This window comes from Penicillium verrucosum, assembly GCF_028828655.1.
Source record: "Penicillium verrucosum strain IBT 35672 chromosome Unknown utg000004l_segment0_segment0, whole genome shotgun sequence".
NCBI lineage: Eukaryota > Fungi > Ascomycota > Eurotiomycetes > Eurotiales > Aspergillaceae > Penicillium > Penicillium verrucosum.
In genome coordinates, this window is record NW_026643213.1 from 3,944,854 (window position 1) to 3,966,471 (window position 21,618).

The following is a 21,618-nucleotide window of genomic DNA, read 5'->3' on the forward strand; positions in this document are numbered from 1 at the left end:
TGGATTCATCTCCCGAGGTCAACCCCCTACATTTTATACACCCCAGCCTCGTAATTTCCCCTACGGATTGATACATCTATGGATATATGCATATATGTACAATTACTCCGTATATAAGGACTATATAACTAGCTGGAATTCCAATGTATTGGTTTCAATATGTGTTCTTTTTATGCATTATGTCGTTACATGCTCCTTAACAACCCAGTGGGTGATTCTATACAAAAAAAAAACAAAAACGACTTCACCAACTCCAACACCATCTTTCCAAAAACGCCACAGGGTGTAACCTATTCTTTTCTGTTCCATTATGTAGGACGGGCTAGCCGTCATCATCAATCGTAAAATTAGCAATGATCAAGATTAGCGGCGCCAGCCCACATTCCAAATCACATGGGCAATGTCTCGGGCTGTGTTCACAGTGTCCACAACCCGGTCCAAGATGCTACTGCTGGGGGTCTCGGTCTCTCCTTCCGGCATGATCATGCCCGAAGCAGTCAATCGGATCGGGCGATCTGATGCTGGATCATCTTCCATGAACCATGCACGATCACGATCGGGATAATTTCCCGTGAAGTCCAAGCTGGGATCTTCACATTCATCCAAAAGGAAGTTGGCCGAGGGCTCCGATGGCCGTGACGGACGTAGGGTCTCCACCGAGGGAGTTGGTGATACCGTCCGGGTGGGGGCAGGAGTGGACCATCGGTCAAGGATCGTCTGAGCGTCGGACTCGGGGGGATCCCCGCGATACTTAAGTGTGGTTGAGGGGAGGGGGCGATGGTTTTCCCATCGCCAGTGAAGCTGTTGCGTGGGGTGCTGCAGTTGCTCAGGGAGGACCGGCTGGAGATTTGCCTCATCAAGACTACACCGTCGTCAGAAGACGACTCTTCAAAAGTGGCCGGCCAATCGTCCTCGTAACCCTTGGCTTCGACCGCGATGCATTGTACGACTTCATCATTGAAGTGAATATGGCGCTGTTCGCTTGGAGATGTCATTCCGGATGATGATGAGGTAGTGAGGGTGCCACCGAGAGAGTAGGTCGAGCTTCCAGTGCGGTGATGCAAGTGATCCAAGTCTGTGTTGGACCTTGGGAATGGGGGTCGAGCCCAGTTGTTCTCGGCTTCTTGAGCCTTGAGAATGGCACCGGCATGTTGGAGTAATGTATGTTGAGAGAGGGACCGTTGGAGGATGGCCTCAGACGCGGTCTTCTTCTTCAGGATTGGCTTCCGGTCTAGATAAGAGTTTGGTGTCTCCAAGCGACTTGGAGGAGGAGATGGAGAGGTTGCACGTTCGACCGAACTTTTTAATGGGCCGTAGAGCCAGGTGACATCGCAGTCCTTCAGCCTGTTCAAAGGTTAGCGGGGGGGTGAAAGAGGAGAAGATCAATCAGATTTAATAACCTACCAATTGAGGCTTTCCGGCGATATCGTCTTCAGGTTGTGCTTGGCCTTGGCCCATGTCCTCCAAGAGGCATTCTCCAATCTCACTCCATTACTATAATCGTTCCTCCGACTTGTCACATACCGCCAGGAGGACCAGATATCCTCCTCCTTCCAGTCATGTGAAAGGTAGTCCACGTGCCTGGAGGGCTCATCCTCAATTAAGGTGTCATCTGCCGAAGGAGGCTGTAACGTCCACGCATGTGGGTGTGATTCCGTCGACGCGTCGCTTACATCCTCTGGTTCTTCGGTATTGTGAAGGGATTCTGGGTCGTAGGAGGGTAGAATGAGTTCGTTTTCCGGTGCCAGGCTGTCTAGAGTAGGCGCGTAGGCGAGTTGATCGGGGTTCAGAGTGTAATTCGGACAAGGGAGCTCCGAGGACAGATTTGATGCGACTGGGGAGGAGTCCCTCGCGTGGTAGTCATCTTGCATTGGTTTTCTGGTGATGACGTGATCTTCTAAGAAATATCGTTGCGCGGTGGGACCAGTTGGACACCGTAACGGATCCGAGAAGGGCGAATGAGTTTCGCGGGGGGTCAACAACGTCGTCATTTCCTTTCAATTATGCGATTAATGAGGTAATAGGTTGGAGGCAATAGGCCCATTCAAAGATATAGCATAACCAGATGATTGTTCACAGGGATAATATCCCAATAATAAAAGAAAAGAGGGAAGAAGAAGAGAAGGAAGAGAAAGAAGGAAAAAAAGAAAATATGAGGGAGAGGAGGGAGAGGAATAAGAGGAAGAAGTCAAAGATAGGGAAGTCAATCTGGAGGTGGAGATCTGACTGTTTCCGGTTTTCTGGGGGGAGGAACTGGGGACTGGGGGACTGGGGGGTTGATTATAGTACTAGGTTAAAGGGATAAGAAGAAAAAAAAAAAAAAAAAAAAAGCAGAACAAGTTTTATATATTCAAAAAGACGATTTAACTTAAGAATAGAAAAGAATATATATTAACATACAAAACATACAAAACATTAAAAGTTGCCACATTAAATCTATTACGTCTAGGTCTAGTCTTGTATACTAGTAACTCGACTAGTTAGCTATTAGTATACTACGTACTATAATACATAAAAGAATAATTAAAATACTAAATTCATCTAGACCGCACCATCAACCGTTCTTCTCCACCGAATATGCAAGTCGCTTTTTAGTGGGAAATGTGTTATGCGTCTGTGTGGTAGTCGATCGGGTGGAGTATTGGGATATAGATATATAACCACAAACTATACTATCTATCTATATATACTATCTCTACACTGTATTAGCAGTTATATAGAAATAGTTAAAACTGTTCAAACAAAATAACCTATAAAATGTACCATTGCCATCGGAGTATCACGGAGCTATCCGGGCTAGAGCCTATAGTCGCCCGATGCATCCATAGGGTCTGAGCACGTTAGTTTTTTAGTCTTCCAAGAGAGTCAGACCCCTTCGATCCACAGTATTTTATTTTAATTTAATTTTCAGATGGAATATTTATTTAATCAGGTCCAGATCACAGATCACAGACTAGCCGAGGCATTGAAAAAGCTGTGATACTCCGTATTTTTGTATCAGTGACACAATAGAACCAGACCATAAAAGGAAAAAGGAAAAAGGAAAAAGGAAAAAGGAAAAAAGGAAATCTTAGCCAAGATCGACCGGAGATATGAGCCGAAGCTAAAAAGCACAGATAGAGAGTAATACAAAATATGCCTTTGAAACGGTTTATAAGATAGTTAATGGCGTATATCTTTGGCTTTCAGCCATTGACATCTTTGACTTTTTCTATTTCTCCTCAATTCCTCAATTTCCCAATTCGCAAACTACTTAGGTAACCCCTAATGTTGTGCACATGCATGGACAGCTCGAGAATATGCAAAGATAGAGCTAAACATAACACAATAAAAGAATGAAAATGAAGAAAGAGAAAGCAAAAAAAGGTGTACACAGAATTGCCTTTGTCTGTGCGCTTGCGTCGACAATACCTGGGCAACCACTCACCGAGGATTGTGATGATTGGCGGACCAAAACCCTCGACATTGATTTTTCCAGGTGCAACGGTTTGATGCAAATCACAAGCCAGTGATAACCGCCCATCGCTGCATGCTACCGTGAGGTATTCGTGTTCAGGCCCTTGGACCCTTGAACTGGAAAACATGAAACTTTGTCTATCTTGTATATGGGCCATTCCGAGAGCGAATTATAAGTCCCCATGTTCTAGCCCATTGTTAAACACCTCCATCTCTCCGCGGAGGCTTAATCTGTAGCGCTAGTGCGATGCGCACCCCGGTCTATCCCCCACGGGCCTCTTGACGTTTGTCATATTCGATGCCGATCATTGGCCCCCGAACAGTATCGGTCAAAGATACCTATTCCTGCACTGCTTTGACGCATGTCGCCAACACTCACATCAGGGGCATTCAGTTCTCAGTCTCCACTAGCTTCGCGTCCAAGGATACTTGATAATGTAGCTAGTTGATGGAGACTGGTTTTTGACACCTGTCTGGATACGCAATGCGAGACAAGACAGGGATTGCAAGGTGGTAATTGACTATCTTATCAGCCATTTGCGGATCTACCTAGGTAATCGTCAAGCTGGAGCACCAATTGGCGCCTCGGGCCCCCTATCGTGAGGCGTCACAGCTGCACATCAAATGGGATCATGTCGAGTGGGGGGTTTGTCTGCATCGCCCCCGACTTTCCAGATTCAGTCAACAGTCAACAGTCAACCGAGGGATCCGGAGGAGATTGGACCCATCACACACAGCTGTTCAAGGGGAGATTAGCAAGGGGAGATTAGCAAAGATATGCAATGTTGTGTTGATGAGTGACGTTTGCCCCAATCTGAAACTTGTAAGATAAACATTTTGAGCATGTGAGAGGGCCCAATAATGAGCAATTGATCATCATATACGGAGTACCATTTGGACTTGGCTACTAAAAGCAGCAGGGGAGAGAGAGAGAGAGAGAGAGAGAGAGACCGTCATTGCACGTGATATCCCAATCCAGCTTAGCCGGCAGAACTGCCCCTCCGCCCCCGCCATATGTGTTGATTCTGGCAGGAAGAACAAAGTCTAGACCGAGATACCATTTACCAAGGTACTATTTTTCACATCATCATGGCTGAGGTAGAAACAACCCCAGCTGTACAAGCCAGACATGTTGTCTACTGTGGAGGTGAGGACCCCCGTGGCACAAACCACCACCCCAATTCGTCTGAGAATATAGCGCTGATCGAATCCCGATAGTCTGCACATTACCCCCGGAGGTATGACCTTTGAGTTCCCCCAAAGTCCCCAGTTCTCGGTCCCACCAGAAGTGAAGGGCCCAGCCCACACTCCCTTTCCCCGCTCTTGTCCTTGTTTCTTAGCTCTTATCATCCGGGCTCCGGCTTCGTCGTGCGTGGCATAGCTCCTAGCCACTAGAAGGCGCCCACTGGGCCTGCATAAATCGCTATCTGATTTATACGAGCATTGGTGATCAAACATGTTGCTGACGTGCGGGGTTCCTATCTAGTATTGCGAGTTTGGAGGTACCGCTAAGAAATGCGAAGAATGGCTCAAGGATAACGAGTCGGACCTATGGGACACATTATACTCTGAAGGTACGCAGCTTTCATGATGTTTGGCTGACTGGCTATTACCTACATCTGGCAATCCAACAGCCCGGAAATGGGAAATACCGACATTCTAACACCGGTTTTCTTTCTATTAGATGCCCTGAATGCCAACCTCTCCACCCTCTCCGTCTCAGCACAAGAACGCGCCGCCAAAGATGCCGCCAAGAAGGAGGCCAAAGCTGCTGCGAACGAGGCACGCGATAGCGAGCGCAAGGCCGCCTCCAAGATTCAGATCAAGCGTGTCGAGCGTAACAAGCGCAAGTACGTGACGGTCGTCATCGGACTGGAAGTCTTCGAGTTAGAGAACAAGAAGATCGCAAAGGATCTAGGCAAAAAGTTTGCTACAGGTTCTTCGGTGACCCGCTCGCCCGCGGGTATTGAGGAAATCACCGTTCAGGGTGATGTCAGTGATGACCTGCGTGAATGGCTCCTCGAGACCCACGGCAAGAAGATCCCCGCCTCTAATATCGAATTGATTGAAGACAAGAAGAAGAAGAAGAGCGAGGGCCCGATGGTATAATGACGAACACGAATCCTTTGCGGACTGGGTATCATGACATAAATCCAAAATAAAAGTACAAATTGAAGAAAACAAAATTCAAGCATAAACCAGAAACCCGCAACCTAGGTCGGATCGGGAATTTGGTCTAGGCCAAGGGTCCGGAGCACAAGAACAAAACAACATTTCATAATTCATCCAGCGCACTGAAAGCATCATGTTCCGCAGGTGATGCATCATGCCATGACCGGGTCGTCGAAGTCGGACCAGCCTTGTCCAGGCTGTCGTGACGATCTGCAAGGTTGGACGGATATCGAGCAGGCCCTGCATCAGGCCCTGAACTTCTTCCTCCGAGACCGAGAACCTCATCCCACGCCTCAGACTGAGGTGGCACAGAGGGCGAGAAGTGGTTCGACACTGTCAAACGTGACGACTCAGCGTGGGAAGACCAGAATTCCGGCCAGTTCTGGATGACTAGGCCGAGTACAAGCACCAACAGCGCACTTATGACAATGCCCCAGAAGATGCGTAGTCGACGACTGGTCCGGGTTTGCCATTCCGTTTCCCGCTGTTCCCAGCTATCAATCTCATGTCGTACGGTCTCGAGTCGTTTGCCTAGTTCCTCGACGCGCTGTCGGCCTGCTTTCATGCGCTGTTCTAACGCGTCGGCCATTTGGATCTGTGGCTCGAAGCCTTTTAGGTCATTGAGCTGTTTGCGGATATCCTGGTCCAACCCGGCCGTTTCGTGTTCGAAGTCGTTGAGAAGGGTTGATGCCGAGTCGGAGAGTTCCTGGAACGACGAGATAGTCGAGTTGAGGGCTGTCATTTTCCCAAGCAGATTGTAATAGGTGTAATCAAGCCGACGGGTGACATCTGTCGCTAACGTCCCAATTGATGTTAAAGCAGACCGTAGATACCTTGAAACAGCGGTTAGCCAGCCTCCTCCCTCCAAAGAAGCCAAGAAAGAAAACATACTCCTCGCCCAGTTTCCTCCGCTTCTTAACCTTCTCCAGGTCATCCATAGACAGAATCTCATGCCGGCGGATAGGCGCCAATTGCTCATGCTGCCCAGGTGTATCGAGCAGACTCCCCTTCCGACCATCCAATAGACCAGTAGTCGACTCAGACCCCCAACGGCTCCGGGTCGTCTCTCTCGTAACGGGCCTCAACAACCCATCATCGCCCTCGCGGTCCTTATCCTTCCCGCCCGACCACGTAGGGAGCAATCCCCTCGCGCTCGCCGAGGAAGCCAGATGGCTCATAGGATTAGGGAAGCGCAGTTCCCGCGACTTGCTATATTTTCGGCGGTGGGACCTCGTTCCATCAAAGAGGGATGGCTCTTGCGGTTGAGGGGATAGGGATGGACGAGCTCGAGGCTCTCCTTTTGGGGAGATTTGGCGGTCATCGGAGCCATGGCGGTGCGAGCGGCGGGACTTTCTTCGGTCCGTTTGGCGGCTTTCTTGACTACCAAATCTAGAGAAGTCCTCTGATTTGGAATGGAGGTCACTGGCTTGCTGGTTTTGGTTCGGGTTCCAGGTGGAGCTTTGGGTGGGTGGGAATGTGGCGGAGGCTGCTCGGGATGTTGAGAATGGTGCGTGTTTATATGGAGGTTCCATGACGGTACATTCTGAGAAGAAAGCTTGGGGAAGCTTGAAAGCTTGGAGGCTTGGTGTTGTTGGAGTGTGGAGTTGGGGTGGGATCGATGGCGCCAAGGCTGAAGACCGATCAGCGACTCTGCAGGTACATGGTATTAGATACAAACATATAACTAGTCCACCCTACTACCTATATTGTACTGGTCAATATGACTACGCTAATAGATTGTGACTATAGAAAAACATTTGTCTTGCTCGCTAGTAGTGACCTATGACCTAACCTCAGAAAAAACGCCTGTAATCGAACAGCCCACGCCGGAATGAGTGTCCAGCCTTTCCCGCTAGGGACAAGGAAGAAGGAAGAAGCCTCAACAAGCCGATGTATATACACACAATGCAGTCCTGGAGGAGATGGAGAGATGGTATGGCGGAGATATAGAGAAGATCGTGAATAGCTTCAAGAGCTGAGCAGCTTGTTGCGCTTCTCTCTGCGCTTGAGACGGTCGAGTCTCTTGTGGTGCATCTTCTCGGCCATCTTCTCATAACGTAGCTTCTCCTCCTTGGCTTCTCGGCGGTCCTTGATGCGCTGAATACGGGCCTGGATGGGTTTATCGGTCAGTGATACCGTCTTGGGAAGTGATGTGTTGTTGGAGATAATATCATTATTATGGAGACAGGCTGGCCAGAGATGAAGACCAGACAAAGCCACAAAAAGAATAAGGGCACCAAGACAAATCAAAAGAGAAAAGGAATAAGATCGACATACCTTCCGTTCAGCCTCGGCTTCCTCTTTCATCTCACGTTCAAGTTCCTTGACAGCATCGCTGTGCTTCTTGAGCTCTTGACGCTTAGCGTATGAAGTCAAACCCGCAGTAGGGCGGAAAGCCTTCTTGGTTCCATGCCAGTTTTTACCTAAAGGTCCGATGGGGTTAGCCGGGGAGATGAGGAACAGTAGGGAAGTGGGGACAGGGTATTATTTTTTTTTTTTTTTCCCTCACTTACCATTTTTCCGCATGCCGGTGGTCGGAGGCACAGCTGGTGTAGCCGTTGAGGTAGACATGGTAGAATATGTGACTTGGAAAAAAGTAATTCCAAGTGGAAGATTCAAGAAAGTTGGATGGGGAAAAGGGGAAACGTGAAGCCAAAAGAGAAGACGAGAAGACGGATGACCGAGTTTTTCTCATTGATTATCTCGATCTGATAAAATGTCTTGGCGCCCGGTAAAGAGAGAAAATGCTTTCTCGCCCCAATTTTTCTGACTCCACCTTTCTTCCAATTTCCCACTCGACTTCCTCCTACAGGCTGTTTTGTATTATTTATCCATATTCTTCCTGGTTTGGGCTGTGTCCTCGTTTCGTTTCTTCTCGTTAGCTTCTGCATGGTGGCTTGGCACCTTGTAGGCCCATCAAATCCCTCGTTACACCGCCCCTCCCCCCACCAGTCATCCATTTCACTCACTACTTATACCTCCGATTCCCCGTCGAACCATGATCCCTCGATAACACTCTTTTACCTTGTCATTTTCCCGATCTTACTTGATGGCGGCGACAGAGCATGCTGTCACCGTCAGTGAACCGATGGAGCTGCCATCGCTCCCACCCAATCAGGGTCTCGAGGCGATAAAGGATATCATATTTGGATCGGTAAGGAAGTCCTTGGCAAATGCAGGTGGTAGATCTAGACTGACACTCTTCCAAAGTCGGCAGGAATGGCAGGCAAACTCATCGAATACCCCTTTGACACCGTCAAGGTCCGACTACAGTCACAACCCCAACACCTTCCTCTTCGATATGCAGGACCACTGGATTGTTTCCGCCAGTCTTTCCGAGTAGATGGCTTCCGGGGACTATACAGAGGCATCAGTGCACCCATGACTGGAGCTGCGGTAGAGACTAGCTGTCTCTTCTTTAGTTATCGTCTCATCCAGGATGCCCTGCGCGCAACGGTCTACCCAGGCGTTGAACACCTACCATTCCTCGCTCTCCTTGCTAGTGGAGCTCTATCCGGCTCGGTGACCTCGCTAGCCCTCACACCTATTGAACTGGTGAAATGTAGGATGCAGGTGCCTGCGGAGTCGTCTGGCCTTAAACCCGCTGGCCCTATGACCATTATCACAAGCATTTTTCGACATGAAGGGCTAGCAGGATTCTGGCGGGGCCAGATGGGGACCTTGATCCGGGAAACTGGCGGAAGCGCAGCGTGGTTCGGCGGATACGAGGGTGTATCATCGCTCTTCCGCAATTATAACAAGCCGAACCCACAATCGACCTCCGACTCGCTCCCCATCTACCAGCAAATGATCGCAGGAGCAACAGCTGGGATCAGCTATAACTTCCTGTTCTACCCGGCCGATACAATCAAGTCTCGCATGCAGACTGTAGATATCTCACTCCTTCCGGCCCATGCTCAGCAGCAGACCTTCTGGGGCGAGACCAAGGCTCTATGGAGGCAGCAAGGGCTCAAGGGCATGTACCGCGGGTGCGGGATCACCTGCGCGCGCTCGGCACCCAGCTCAGCCTTCATTTTCACTGTTTATGAAGGATTACGACAATATTTCGGATAAAGAAAAAAAAGAGAGACTGTTACACTTCCCCCTACATATAGAAATTTGTCACCATTTTATCAATCCAACTGAGGTTGGACGATCATGTTGGCCTCCATTTTCCGTTTGAAATTTTCACATCGAACTCTTTGGATTTTGGCATCGTGCGCTATACCCCGAACATATTCAAACATGATTCTTCACTCTTCTACACCTTCTCCCATGTTCACCTCGACTTTCTCGATCAACGATCTTCAATATGGAACCCACAACCATCTATTTCGAAGATCAAGTGCCGTTTAACGCTTCTGGCTTCCCTTTCTCGATTTGTGAGGCATTGAATGGTGCTGAAACGGAGCCTGGTTGGCTTGATGTACGCCAGGCCAAGCATCTCCAGTCCAACCGATGATATTCCATCTATGGCCCTCCCTGAAGGCGTTAATAACTCGGCATTTGAATCTGGTGAACGGTAATTAGTCCGACCTTTTTCTGTCATCTTGACTTGTTTTTCTTTGTATAGAATAGAATTGAATTCAGCTGCAAATAGAATTTCCATTTCATTGTCTAACAGGGTGAATTTGATTCCTCAGTTTGGCCATTTCCATATAAATCCCTAACACCAGGTGCCCATGTGGAGTCTGAAGGTTTGTATAAGACCATGCATGACCTCCCCGGAGGCCTGAACAGGTGGACAGGGATATCTACACAGGCCGCCAGTTAGTGGGTTATTCCCTTGCCTAAAGCTTCTTGAAGAAGTCTGCATTACCACCCTTAGAAACAGAGCTGCGCCGTCGCTTATGTTGGCATATCTGCCTGCTGGACAGATTAGATCTACAAACAAGGAACAACCCTCAACCCTAACGTGTCTCGAATTGGCTATCTTCCTTCAACCAATCCTCAAATGTCTTCAAGGCAGGATTCAACTTCTTCAAAGAAGGAATATCTGCACCATATCCCTCATCATGGAACCATTGGAACATCATACCCAGCTCCTTGAAAACCGCCATCATCAACCACACCGGAATCCAATAAGTGGTCGGTACCTTCTTGCCAGTCAACTTCTTGAAGGACTCTGACATCTGATCAAACGTCAATTCATCCCCAGCAAGCGAGAATGCATGATTCTTCGATGCTTCGGGGTTCATAAATGCCGCCGCAGCAAAGAATCCAATGTCACTGGTCGCAACTAATTGCAGCGGCTTGCCCTTCAAAGACATCTGCCATGCAGTCGTAAACACCTTGCCGAGGTAATCCGGCGTGAAGTTCTCGAAGAAGGCAGCGGGTCGGAGAATCGTCCATTCCATATCGGTTCCCTTTGTTTTCTTTTTGAGATACTTCTCGATCTCGTGTTTGAAAATGAAAGGTGGGACTCGGGTTGGGTTTTGATCTGATCTCTCGCCGCCGCGGTCGACGGAGCTGTATACGAAGTACTTGACGCCTTGTTTGATGGACTCATCTATCATAGCGATTCCTTGGCGTCTTTCGTCGTCGTTTCTAGGATTGGCGGTCTGTTTATTGGTCCATCAGGGATCTATCGTTGGGATATTGTTTTTCTGAGGGCTTACTTGGACACTGAACACGCCCCAAACTGGGGATGAGATTTGATGCTTTACATTCTCGAAGATGGCAGCCGGGTCGTCGAGGTTGCCTTGGATCAATGTGATACTGGGAGACTTCTGAGTGAGTTTCTTTGCTAAGGCAGAATTGACATCGCGAGTGACGGCGAGGATCTTGAAAGGGGCACTTTTCTCCAGAAGATTCTTGACCACGGAGCCTCCTTGTTTTCCTGTGGCTCCGGTGATGAGAACTGTGGTCATTGTAGGATTTAATTCTAAGAGTACGGTATAACAGGATATCCTTCTTCGATAGTCCGTTTCAATCCCGTTCCTGACAACAAATGGTTTCTTAAGATCTTTCTAAGAGGTCGAGTTGCCTTGGGATACCCCGGATTTGATATGGATGACGTCAGCTATCTACCACATATCCAAGGCATCCAACTCATATCAAAAGGTATCCAACTCGTCCACCTGAGCAAGACATAAGATATAACATATAAACAGTCACATCGTATTATTCACGGCAATAATACTCATCCCCCTATGAACTTCTGTATCGGCAGCATGTAAAAACTCCCTTACCGTCATATCCAACCCTTCTTCTCCCAACAAATCCCCTTCCAATTCACCTCGCAATAATGGTCCATTCATACCTCCATTCAACTCCCAAACCTTCCCATCTTTCTTAACAAAAGCAATAAAATGAAACCCACATTCCTCCTGCGGCAACGGTACAATTGAGCACCCTTCCGATGCCGCATCCATATGCGCCTCTTCCAAAAACCTCGAATCATACAACAGTTGCGCCCTCTCTACCGGCCCCAACCCGACTGCGCTCTTCACAATCTTCTCCAACTCCGATCCGGCCAGGACATATTTCCCATTCTCCAAATTGATAACCACATGTAGCAATGCCATCAGTCCGCATGCATGTCCGATCGTCTGTTTCATCCACAGTACCGGTTCGTCGGCCCCGCTGCCGAGATACTCGGGTATGCTGTGTTCGACGCCAGACCGCGCGGCGAGGTAGATGGGTTTGTCGCAGAGGAGGATGAGGGCGTTTACGGGTCGTGGGATCCAGGAGAGCATTTCTGGGGTGGTGCAGAGGATATCATGGAAGGTGAGGCTCGGGGATACTCCGAGGTTCTTACATAGATGTGTGTGGACCTCTGGGTTGTTCTCTGTTGTATTGATGAGATTGGTTCTAGTTCTGGTTCTTGTATCTGGGGGTGGAAGGGAATGATGGTCTTACCTAGTGGTATAAAGGTCTTTTGGCCATTGATGACCTGCACGCCTAGATTAAACATGTTTGGCAATGACAAGGCTGATTCTCTTATTTACTTGAACACTTTGAAGATCGTATGTTTTGGTATAAAGCGGGGGGAGCAACAGTGCTTAGTCATTGTCCACCTTCAGCCTATTTAGGAACATCCAATGTCCAACAAAAGCGACTCTATTTCGGAGGGAATATCTGTGAGATATCTGGTTGTTATGGGATTAGATGGATCTAGCATGCCATATCAAGTGGTATTTGATATATTCTGAGATTATCTGAGTGTGATATCTCATACTTTTGGTAGTGTAGCACATATGTACTACTATTTAGGGTTATTCTATATCAGAGTCATATACAACATACGGAGTAGATGGACCAGATGAACCCTCTCTAACTTCACATCTTTAGTGGAATAGATTTATATTATTATCATCTAAAAATAGTCCATATACCTATAACCCCATAGTCCCATACATAACCCATACATAATCCACCTATCGCCTATCGGCGGATAAAAAACTTCCCCTCATCTCCCCTCATCTTCCTCCAACATCTCTCTCTCTCTCTCTCTCTCACGCGACATCAGAATGACTACCCTCACAGCCCAGGAGCTAACAACTCTCTCCACCAAGGCCATTGACGCCAAAGCCACTGCCTACTGTATGACCCTTTCCCTTTCCCTTTCCTTCGGAGTAGCACACAACACCAGATATCCAGTTCCAAGCAACTACAAGAACACCAAACTAACACCCTCCAAGGCCCATACTCTAAATTCCGTGTCGGGGCATGCATCCTCACCACATCGGGTGAGTTCATCTCCGGTGCGAATATCGAAAATGCTGCCTACCCAGCTGGAACCTGCGCTGAGCGCGTGACCATCGGCACTGCTGTTGTATGTTCTGTTCTACCTTCTCTTTCCTGGCCTACTTTGATTCGTTGTCTATCATTGTCATTGCTATATTATACCCGACCATCTTTGGACCTTGGCTAACTCTCACAGGTCGCCGGCCACAAAGATTTCAAGGCTTTGGCTGTCGCGACTGATATCAAGCCTCCTGCGTCGCCTTGTGGGATGTGTAGACAATTGTGGGTTTTCTCTTCTTCTTCTTCTTCTTCTTCTTCTTCTTCTTCTTCTTCTTCTTCTTCTTCTTCTTCTTCTTCTTCTTCTTCTTTCTCTCCTTTTTTGATTAACTCATTGGATACAGCATTCGCGAGTTCACCTCGCCTACTTTCCCGGTGTACATGTACGACGGGGAGGGAAATTACATAGTTATGACTATGGAGGAGGTGAGTTTCTTCTCTTTCTTTTTTTGGATATATATATTATAACTCTTGGATTCTGTTCTAATAAACCCAGTTGCTGCCCAACTCTTTCGGTCCCGAACATCTCGAATAGGGATAGAGATAGGTTTGTCTGCATCAGAGAAAGGAGAGGGTGGGAGTTGGAGTACTGGACATGCATTGAACGGAGTCTGATATCCAGTGGAGATTAAATATATTTACAGTTTGTTCGAGGAAATGTATTCAGAAAGATCAAATTTACTGTATTCAGTAGGGGATATATACCCCATAGCCCTAAAGCCTCTACATATAAAAAGCCAAGGGCTATAGCCACAACGTACACAAACCAACATAGAACCCGGAAAGAAATATAATAAATGGCACGCTCATAATGTTGCAAGAGTCAAACCCCCAAAAGATCATTTCCAACTGGAAGCCACAAAAGAAAAAAGGCAGTTATATCAAAATTTCCAATACTAAAAACCATAACCTGAATCCCCCAACCCAAAGCCTAAGCCTGCTCCTCCTCATCATCAAAATCATCAGCTCCAAGCAACTCATCCTCATCATCCACAACAGAAGAATAATCCCCCCTCCGCGCCGCAAACGACCCACGCGTAGCATAAGGTCTCTGCGCGCCCCGTCTTCCAAATAACCCAGACGTGCTCCGCGCAAAACTCTTAGCAAGTAACGGCAGAGACTGCGCAATGGCAACAATACCCGCAATAATCGCCACGGGCACCGCGACCAGCACAGAGTCCCTGGATAACCAGCTCTGCGACGAGACGCCGTTATCGCCCAGTCGGATCTGGCCGAATTTGCCGTCCCAGTGCGTGTACGCGTACCAGCCGATGGCGACGGCGACGGCGATGGGTGTCACAATAGCGAAGAATAGACCTGTTCCGCTGATACCGTGCTTCTTTTGGTATTCTTCTTCTTTGTTTGGGCATGGTCTTGACACGTCTTGGTCCAGGAGGAGGCCGCCCTGGCAGGTTGTTTGCGGGATTCGGCGGTAGCCGGTGGGTTCCCAGTATTCGACCTTATCGGGGTCTTGGCTACATTGTGCGATGTGGTCTTGGGGTTGGAGACCTGGCACGAGGCCGCAGCTGCCGTCGGTTTGCATTTCGTAGTTGTAGTCACTGGTTCGTGTTAGTTGGTAGTTCGCAATTGGGATAGGTGGTTGGGGTGATTGTTTTGCTTACCATTCGAAATCAGTACGGGTGCAAGTGCAGTTCCGGCCAATGCTGTGGATGTGTGGTTCACGCCAGGCATTCCAGCACTCAGCGGCAGGTTTCTTGCGGTGGTACTCCTCGACATGGCCAAAGAGACAGTTCTCTTCTTGGAAGGGATGACTGGGGGACCAGTTATAGTAATCATTTTCATCGTCTTCACAGTCGCGGCTCCAAATACCGCTGAAGTCAAGTGTGATGGTGACGCGCTTGCCCCCGTCCGTGCCCCAGAGCAGGAAGTTTTTAGATGTGTCAGATGGCACGGTGGAGATATCGTCGATGACCATTTCCTTTTCGGCGAATTGGAACTTGTGCCAGCTCATGCCCTCGTCGAGCGTGTAGTGGACGAACTTGGTTGCCTTGCGGTCGTTGACAAGCACGATTACCGAGCCTGCCGCGCCGAATTCCCACATGTACTGTCCCTTCTTGACTTGCGTCCAGGTAATACCGCCGTCCCTGGTGAGGTACGTGTCGGCCTCGCTTGCGCTGGTGAGATGCTCACCGACGTTGCCGAGCGCGAGCATCAGGCCAATGGCGGAGCCCGAATAGAGGGTGTCGCGGTAATCGCGACGTTCGGTGTAGCCGTGGAAATGGAGAGCGCACTTCTCAGTGCCTCTGCTCTCCGTAACGGAGCAGCCGAACTTCTTGCCATCGACATCTTGAGTCGGGGGAGCCAGAAGCATCCACTCACCGCCGTCATTGTGGGTGATCATAGTGCGTAGCTTCTTTGCCGCGCCCTTGTTCAGCACCTCTTCCCGATTCGAAACCACATTGGCAATGGCCACGCCCTCGAGGCCTTGCAACTCATCGTAGTCCGTGTAGCCGCGGTCATTGACGTTGAGCCCCTCCAGACTCTGGACGAAGTAGGTGCCGTTGCTGTTACTCTTGACAAGGGAGCCGAAGCTGCGTTCATTTCCACCATTCACTATCACAAGGAGGAACAATGCATGCGGGGAGCTAGGTAGGACGGTATACTGAGGGACCTTGATGTTGAAAGGGAAGTGTGCATCGGCGTAAGTGCGGCCGTCAACGCTAACACTGGCATTGAGGTATTCCTTCTGGTCTCCTTCGTACCAGGCGACGACAACGAAACCATTCTTGGTAGCGGAGCGGGCGATGTTCTCAAAATTGACTTCCATGGTAGAGAAATGATCATCACTGGTGACCAACTGCCGGTTGTTGTTCTTTTCCTCATCTTTATACTGTTCGCAAATCACCAGTTTGTCACTGTTGTTGCGGCCCTCGTGATATCCGAAGTTACAACCGCCGCCGGCGACTCCAATCAGCATCGGGTCCCAGCTAGCGCCTCGCTTGTCGGTGACGTATGCCTGCGAGCGACAGTTCGTCCCCTCGCAGTCCTTGTGACCAATCCAAATAAGGGTGTCCTGGAACTTCTCATGGAAAGCGAGCGCGCGGATGTCCTCCTTGTTCGGCACACTGGGAGCCTCAAAGAAGTGGAAAGAATCACCGTGATTGATAGTGTAGTACACCCTCTTGCTGTCAGTGAGGAAGAAAGCCGCATCACTGAAGTAAGGATGCTGAACCATTTCCGTAAACTTCTCATCCGGATGGATTTGCTTCCAATTGCGGCCATGGTCGCGCGAGATATGCAGCTCGTATTTGTCCGTGAGCATCATGACAGTCTCATCAACGCCGTTGTTACTGGCCTGGCGTTCGAGATAGAAGTAGCTTGTATGCTTGGCAGAAATGGTCTGAGGCTTTTCCGCACGAGGCTTGCCATCGGTGATGGGAGGAGGCCCCGTGACATTCGAGCAGGAGCGTTCAATCTGGCGGTCGAGATCTTCGCCGCCTTTGCGGACGCATGCATTGCCGGGGATGAGTCGCCATCCAGAGGGGCCTATGTACTTATCGCTGGGCTCATTGCACTTTCCAGCCGGGGGTGTCAGCGGGACAGCCGGTAGACACTCCTTACGATCCTCGCTGCGAATAAAGTTGTAGTCACATTCAAAGTCCTCAGCGGAACACTTGCAGGGTTGGAATTCAGGGCCGCTGATGGCGAACTCCTTCTTGATGAAACAATCTGCGTTTGCCTTGCGGCGCTGGAAGAACTGTTTCTGACCCATCAGACAATCCGGCTCGCCCTTTTCATTTAAACGGGCAGTCCACTTTTCAAGATCATCAGAGCCACACTGGCGCTCGTGGAGGCCATCGAAGTCAATGAAATACATAAGGACTTTGGTGTCATCGCTGGAGATACCAACGAGCAGGAACTTGAGACTGGTGGAATCCGGGGTCGAGATCAGATACAGAGGCTTGATCTTCTGCTTCAGATCAATCGACTCCCACTCTTTCCCGTGATCGATAGAAAATTGGACATTGTCCGTCTTGCTGCCATCCATGACAGCCATGATTACACCTCCCTGGTCGCCAAACTCGTACCGGTGCGGGCCCTTGAGCGCGCGCCGCCATGTAAGACCTGCGTTGTCGGAAACATAGAGATCACCCTTGGAGTAGTCCTCAAGGTGACCTCCAGTGTTACCAACGCCCATGACTAAGCCGGGAGCCGGGCTTGAGAACATCCGGTGATCTGGCATGGGCATCTCGCGCAGCGCGGCGTAGGTGGTCATCGAATGGAGGTGTAGCGCATCTTTATCCACCTTAAGAGGTTGGAAGGTTCTCCCATCGTCAAAACTGATACTGGTGATAAGCTTCTTTTTATTCGAGTCAGACTTCTCAGCTTCCTCCCAGTTCTTGACCGTGTTGACAATCGTGATACCATGGATACCCGTGACTCTCTCAAAATCGACCAAGCCATTCAGGTCCTCGTTTGTATGCTCAATATTTTGTGTAAAGTAGGTGCCATTGGAGTTGGACGAGAAGAGACGTCCCATCCGGTTATCATGCCAGGTAGTTTGCACGTCGATTTGGATGCTGTAGTTGGTGCTTTCTAAGATAGTATAGGCATCCTCTTCAATGCGGTGGTTGCCAAATTCCGCGCGGTGCCACACATTCGAGTCATCACTGACGTACAAAGCCTGTTCCTGGGTACCGCGGGATTGAAGGCGCGCCACGATGTACTTGGACACAGAGCGGATCTGGAGACTGATCCCACTCAGTGGTTTTCCGTGGTCCAATTTCGCCTCGGTGCCCTCCACATCATCTTTGAAAAACTTCTCGGAATATATCAATCGCTCGGTCCGGGTATTCTCGAACGGCCCCTTCAACCCAGGGACCACACAGAGGATCCGGTTTTCCGTCGATTCCGGCATGTCTATATCCAACGCGAACTGCGGTCGGCTCACGGCCCACATACACTGAAGCGTCATCCCGCGCAAGGGCTGGATGTTCTCGAAGTCGTCGACGGTATAATACGCTTGGGGCATGCAGCCAAGTATGGTACAGTCCAGACCCATGAAGATAACCTTCTTCGGATCCCGGCCGTGGAACTCCAATGGGAATGAGCGCATTGACGCGAACGGCATCACATCCACCTGGAAGGGTTTCCATGACTTGGCCTGGTCAGCCGTAATCCAGTGCTTGCCATTCTCGCCGAGTATGTACGCGCGGTTGTCGTCAAATGGATGTTTCCAGATCAACTCGACGGTGCCTTCTATGGTTCCATCCTTGCCCTTGACGGTCTCCCATTTCTCACCACCATCAAAGGAGACATGCGCGGTGAGGGAACTCTTGTCACGGTAAAGGATGGTGTTTGTGCCGCGGAAGTAGAATAGGTCTGAGGGCGGAGCGTCGAGTTCATGGGTCACGATGTTCGGTTCGTTTCCCTTTGCCGCTGCTGTCTGCGATGTCCATACCAGCAGCAGGCTCAGTGTGAGCAGCAGCCACCGTGGGATCATGACCGGTGCTGCGTAAACATCTGATGGGGTGTGTGGGTGGGAGCTTGAGCGGACCGGACCGGGAATACGGGGTCAATCGATTGAGGGAGGGAATGTGAAGTTGCTAGAAAAGAGATAATGGTTAGATGCCAGAAATGAATGAACAGGCAGATAGAAATGTGAGTTAAGATAGTGATAGTGATGACGGAGCTGCGTGGCCTCTGCCTTTTGGATTGAAGCTCCTTGTCACGTGAATATTCTTATCGGACCTATCGACTGGACCATGGTTTATGAAGGAGCCTACTGCCAGCCAACCATGGATCATACTACACAATTAGGACTAGACTGTGAGTGTGTTTATGTGTTCATGTGTTGAAGATGAATGGATTGACATCAAGCAGCTACCTATGTTGTAGGTAGTTATATGTACAAAAACACTACTAAATAGATACATGAAAAAAAAAAAAAGATTTTGTCAAGGAACCCCAATGTAGAAAAGAAAACATCGCTCAAAATGCAAGGATTGAATATCCTGAAAAGACATTCAGAATGGTATAGAACGAAATTAGGGCTCGTGACAAAACAAACAAGATACAACACGCTGGGGGGTTGGAAGTAAAAACGAGGGATATTAAAGAAAAGGAATGGAAGTCAATCGAAGTCGATCGGGATATTTCAACATTTGAAATCAAACTCGGCGTCGGAGCTTACGCCACATCTTCTTCACCATCCCTTGATCGTCCAAGTCGGAGTTCCAGATCGACTGGCTGCGATCCGCAGGTGGAAGTGCAGCCAATCGCAAGGGATCTTCCTTTTCTTTGGAAGAAGCAGGAGGGGTGGGAGAATCGGTGCGGAGGTCGGGTCGAGTGAGGGTCATTTTGAGTGTCATCTCACGGTTTCCCGGAAGCCGTTGTGGGACTCCCTTGGCCCCAGGCATCCAGGATTGGCGTCGCTGCAAGAGGGCCGATGATTCCATCGAGGGTCGGGGCCCATCCCGGTGTGTGAACACGGGCGAAGGGATTGGTTCATTTTCTACCGATCCCCCTGGGCTCCCCACCATCGTGCCATCGTCATCTTCGAAGAATGTGCCAAAGTCCGAATTGACCAGGGTGGGTATCGGTGAACTTTGTTGTGGTGTGATTGGTTCTGGGTCGATATTCTCCTTATTTTGATCCAGCGAGGGAAATCCGAACTCAATGGCTTCGTCGAACTTTTGTGGGGATGCCAGGTATACGCGCAGTTTCAAACGGGCATCGGGGTCTTGGTAGTATTGTGCACAGGGGTCAATGCTCGAGGTGGATGATTTCGGAATATGTTGGAATCGTTGGCTGGATGATGGGCGCGATTCGGGGGTTTGGTTGGAGAGAGGGGTGACAGGCTGAGATCGGTTGACAGGCGGGAGTCCCCGAGCTGAAACGGGGGTGATTTCTAATGTTTTGCGAAGATGGTTGGAAAATGATAAGGAGCGACGGAAAGAGGGGCGGGTTCTCTTTTTTGTGGCAGCATCTGCCACATGAGCGTGGTATTCATCGAGAGACAAATCTAGATCGCCATCCTCGTCGAGCCACCGGAAACTGTCATGGAATGTTTCATCCATGTTTGGATCTTCTTCATCCGATTCGGAGTCCGAATAAAAAACGGTCGATGGCTGAACAAAAGACACAGTTGTCTGGGAGGGGTGAGTGTCGGTGGAAGGGCGAGAGTTCCCAGAATCTCGACGGTAAGCTTCGTCGGCAGCGTCGTAGATGAGACTTTGTCGATAGGCGTTCCTCAAACGTCTCCGTTCTTCGGGGAAAAAAGCTTTTGTTGGATCTTAGCGGGGAGAGTATGGAAGCACTGAGAGTCCGCCTGGGCGGCCAGGTAGGCCAATTGAAGAGAACCGGATTTGCGTAATTTTTTGGAAGGAGAAGCACGCTTCTCGAGCCCTCGCTTCCTTGATCCGTTCCGTAAACCACGCGAGTGATAGTGAGACCCAAAACGAGGGGTTCGATAGACCCGATTCTCGGTCTGATGATTTGACGTCGAGCACGTAGGGGAACCGTGATCGCTCTGAGCTAGCCGAATCCGCAACCGCTCGACATTCGAGAAGAACTGTTTCAATTAGCTGTGGACATTCAACAGCAATAGGATAGGCAATATGGAGGGATAAAGTGGAGCAGACAATATATCCCATGCGCTAACATTGGCCGATATCGCCAGACAAATGGCGCCACAGACGATAGTGCGGGTTGTCAGCCTCCACCGAGGGGCTCAGGGGTAAATCACAGTCGATGACCGAGTAAGGGCAGACAAAGAAAAGGATAAAAATGGAGAAAACGGGCAAATCAGGCTTAATTGGGTTAAGATGATCCTGTGGAGGGAAACTATTGGGGGAGGGAAATGAGAAGTCCGAGCGAGTGACGGTGAGGCACTAAGGGAGTGATGGGATATGAAGGAGGAAATGAGTGTGAACCCTTACCTTTCTTCGTACTGCTGGAGGCAGCGACTCAAAGTCCTCTGACATTGTGAATAGAAAGAAATAATCAAAATGACAGGCAATAGTAGAGTAATAGGAGGTGGTAGTGGTAGTACTAGTTGTTGTAAAGAGCAATAATAGCAATAACAGCAATCACATCCCAATAGAATATCCAAAATAGAAAATTAAGAGAAAAAAAACAAAGAAGAAGGCGATGCAATATATATCTAGTAGGAAATGAATATCTTTAAACGCTTTGATCTGTGACAAGATGCTGTACATTAGCGCCCTTGTGATTGTGATACTTCTATTTCCAGATCTTAGTTACCTCGAATGGAGTATACTT

At 49.2% G+C, this 21,618-nt stretch overlaps 9 protein-coding genes across 9 annotated transcripts; 3 read left to right on the plus strand and 6 right to left on the minus strand.

The window, feature by feature from the left end:
- Window positions 1–363: 363 nt before the first annotated feature.
- N7516_010780 (protein phosphatase regulator REG1) lies at window positions 364–1,991 on the minus strand (the record flags this gene model as incomplete). Its single annotated transcript, XM_057223498.1, has 3 exons — window positions 364–816; window positions 867–1,344; window positions 1,405–1,991. The coding sequence occupies 3 exons, from the start codon at window positions 1,989–1,991 to the stop codon at window positions 364–366; spliced, it is 1,518 nt and encodes a 505-aa protein (XP_057070719.1).
- A 2,554-nt stretch (window positions 1,992–4,545) lies between these two features.
- tma22 (putative RNA binding protein Tma22) lies at window positions 4,546–5,565 on the plus strand (the record flags this gene model as incomplete). Its single annotated transcript, XM_057223499.1, has 4 exons — window positions 4,546–4,603; window positions 4,675–4,694; window positions 4,943–5,030; window positions 5,141–5,565. 4 exons carry the CDS (start codon window positions 4,546–4,548, stop codon window positions 5,563–5,565), a joined length of 591 nt encoding a protein of 196 aa, XP_057070720.1.
- Window positions 5,566–5,731: 166 nt separating this feature from the next.
- N7516_010782 (uncharacterized protein) lies at window positions 5,732–7,160 on the minus strand (the record flags this gene model as incomplete). Its single annotated transcript, XM_057223500.1, has 2 exons — window positions 5,732–6,461; window positions 6,520–7,160. The coding sequence occupies 2 exons, from the start codon at window positions 7,158–7,160 to the stop codon at window positions 5,732–5,734; spliced, it is 1,371 nt and encodes a 456-aa protein (XP_057070721.1).
- Window positions 7,161–7,365: 205 nt separating this feature from the next.
- Window positions 7,366–8,224, minus strand: N7516_010783 (CGR1 family protein). The gene is made up of 3 exons (XM_057223501.1): window positions 8,142–8,224; window positions 7,906–8,051; window positions 7,366–7,737 (listed from the first exon to the last, which is right to left on the minus strand). The coding sequence occupies exons 1-3, from the start codon at window positions 8,197–8,199 to the stop codon at window positions 7,597–7,599; spliced, it is 345 nt and encodes a 114-aa protein (XP_057070722.1). The 5' UTR covers window positions 8,200–8,224; the 3' UTR covers window positions 7,366–7,596.
- A 435-nt stretch (window positions 8,225–8,659) lies between these two features.
- amcA (putative mitochondrial ornithine carrier protein AmcA/Ort1) lies at window positions 8,660–9,702 on the plus strand (the record flags this gene model as incomplete). The annotated part of the gene is made up of 2 exons (XM_057223502.1): window positions 8,660–8,782; window positions 8,839–9,702. Exons 1-2 carry the CDS (start codon window positions 8,678–8,680, stop codon window positions 9,700–9,702), a joined length of 969 nt encoding a protein of 322 aa, XP_057070723.1. The 5' UTR covers window positions 8,660–8,677.
- Window positions 9,703–10,538: 836 nt separating this feature from the next.
- N7516_010785 (uncharacterized protein) lies at window positions 10,539–12,563 on the minus strand (the record flags this gene model as incomplete). Its single annotated transcript, XM_057223503.1, has 4 exons — window positions 12,490–12,563; window positions 11,746–12,418; window positions 11,247–11,568; window positions 10,539–11,189 (listed from the first exon to the last, which is right to left on the minus strand). Exons 1-4 carry the CDS (start codon window positions 12,542–12,544, stop codon window positions 10,539–10,541), a joined length of 1,701 nt encoding a protein of 566 aa, XP_057070724.1. The 5' UTR covers window positions 12,545–12,563.
- Window positions 12,564–13,100: 537 nt separating this feature from the next.
- N7516_010786 (cytidine deaminase) lies at window positions 13,101–13,909 on the plus strand (the record flags this gene model as incomplete). The annotated part of the gene is made up of 5 exons (XM_057223504.1): window positions 13,101–13,173; window positions 13,272–13,405; window positions 13,514–13,599; window positions 13,719–13,800; window positions 13,871–13,909. 5 exons carry the CDS (start codon window positions 13,101–13,103, stop codon window positions 13,907–13,909), a joined length of 414 nt encoding a protein of 137 aa, XP_057070725.1.
- A 396-nt stretch (window positions 13,910–14,305) lies between these two features.
- Window positions 14,306–18,838, minus strand: N7516_010787 (vacuolar protein sorting/targeting protein 10; the record flags this gene model as incomplete). Its single annotated transcript, XM_057223505.1, has 2 exons — window positions 14,306–14,933; window positions 14,997–18,838. The coding sequence occupies 2 exons, from the start codon at window positions 18,836–18,838 to the stop codon at window positions 14,306–14,308; spliced, it is 4,470 nt and encodes a 1,489-aa protein (XP_057070726.1).
- A 667-nt stretch (window positions 18,839–19,505) lies between these two features.
- On the minus strand, window positions 19,506–21,320 carry N7516_010788 (uncharacterized protein; the record flags this gene model as incomplete). Its single annotated transcript, XM_057223506.1, has 3 exons — window positions 19,506–20,568; window positions 20,655–20,908; window positions 21,276–21,320. 3 exons carry the CDS (start codon window positions 21,318–21,320, stop codon window positions 19,506–19,508), a joined length of 1,362 nt encoding a protein of 453 aa, XP_057070727.1.
- Between the last annotated feature and the right edge of the window lie 298 nt (window positions 21,321–21,618).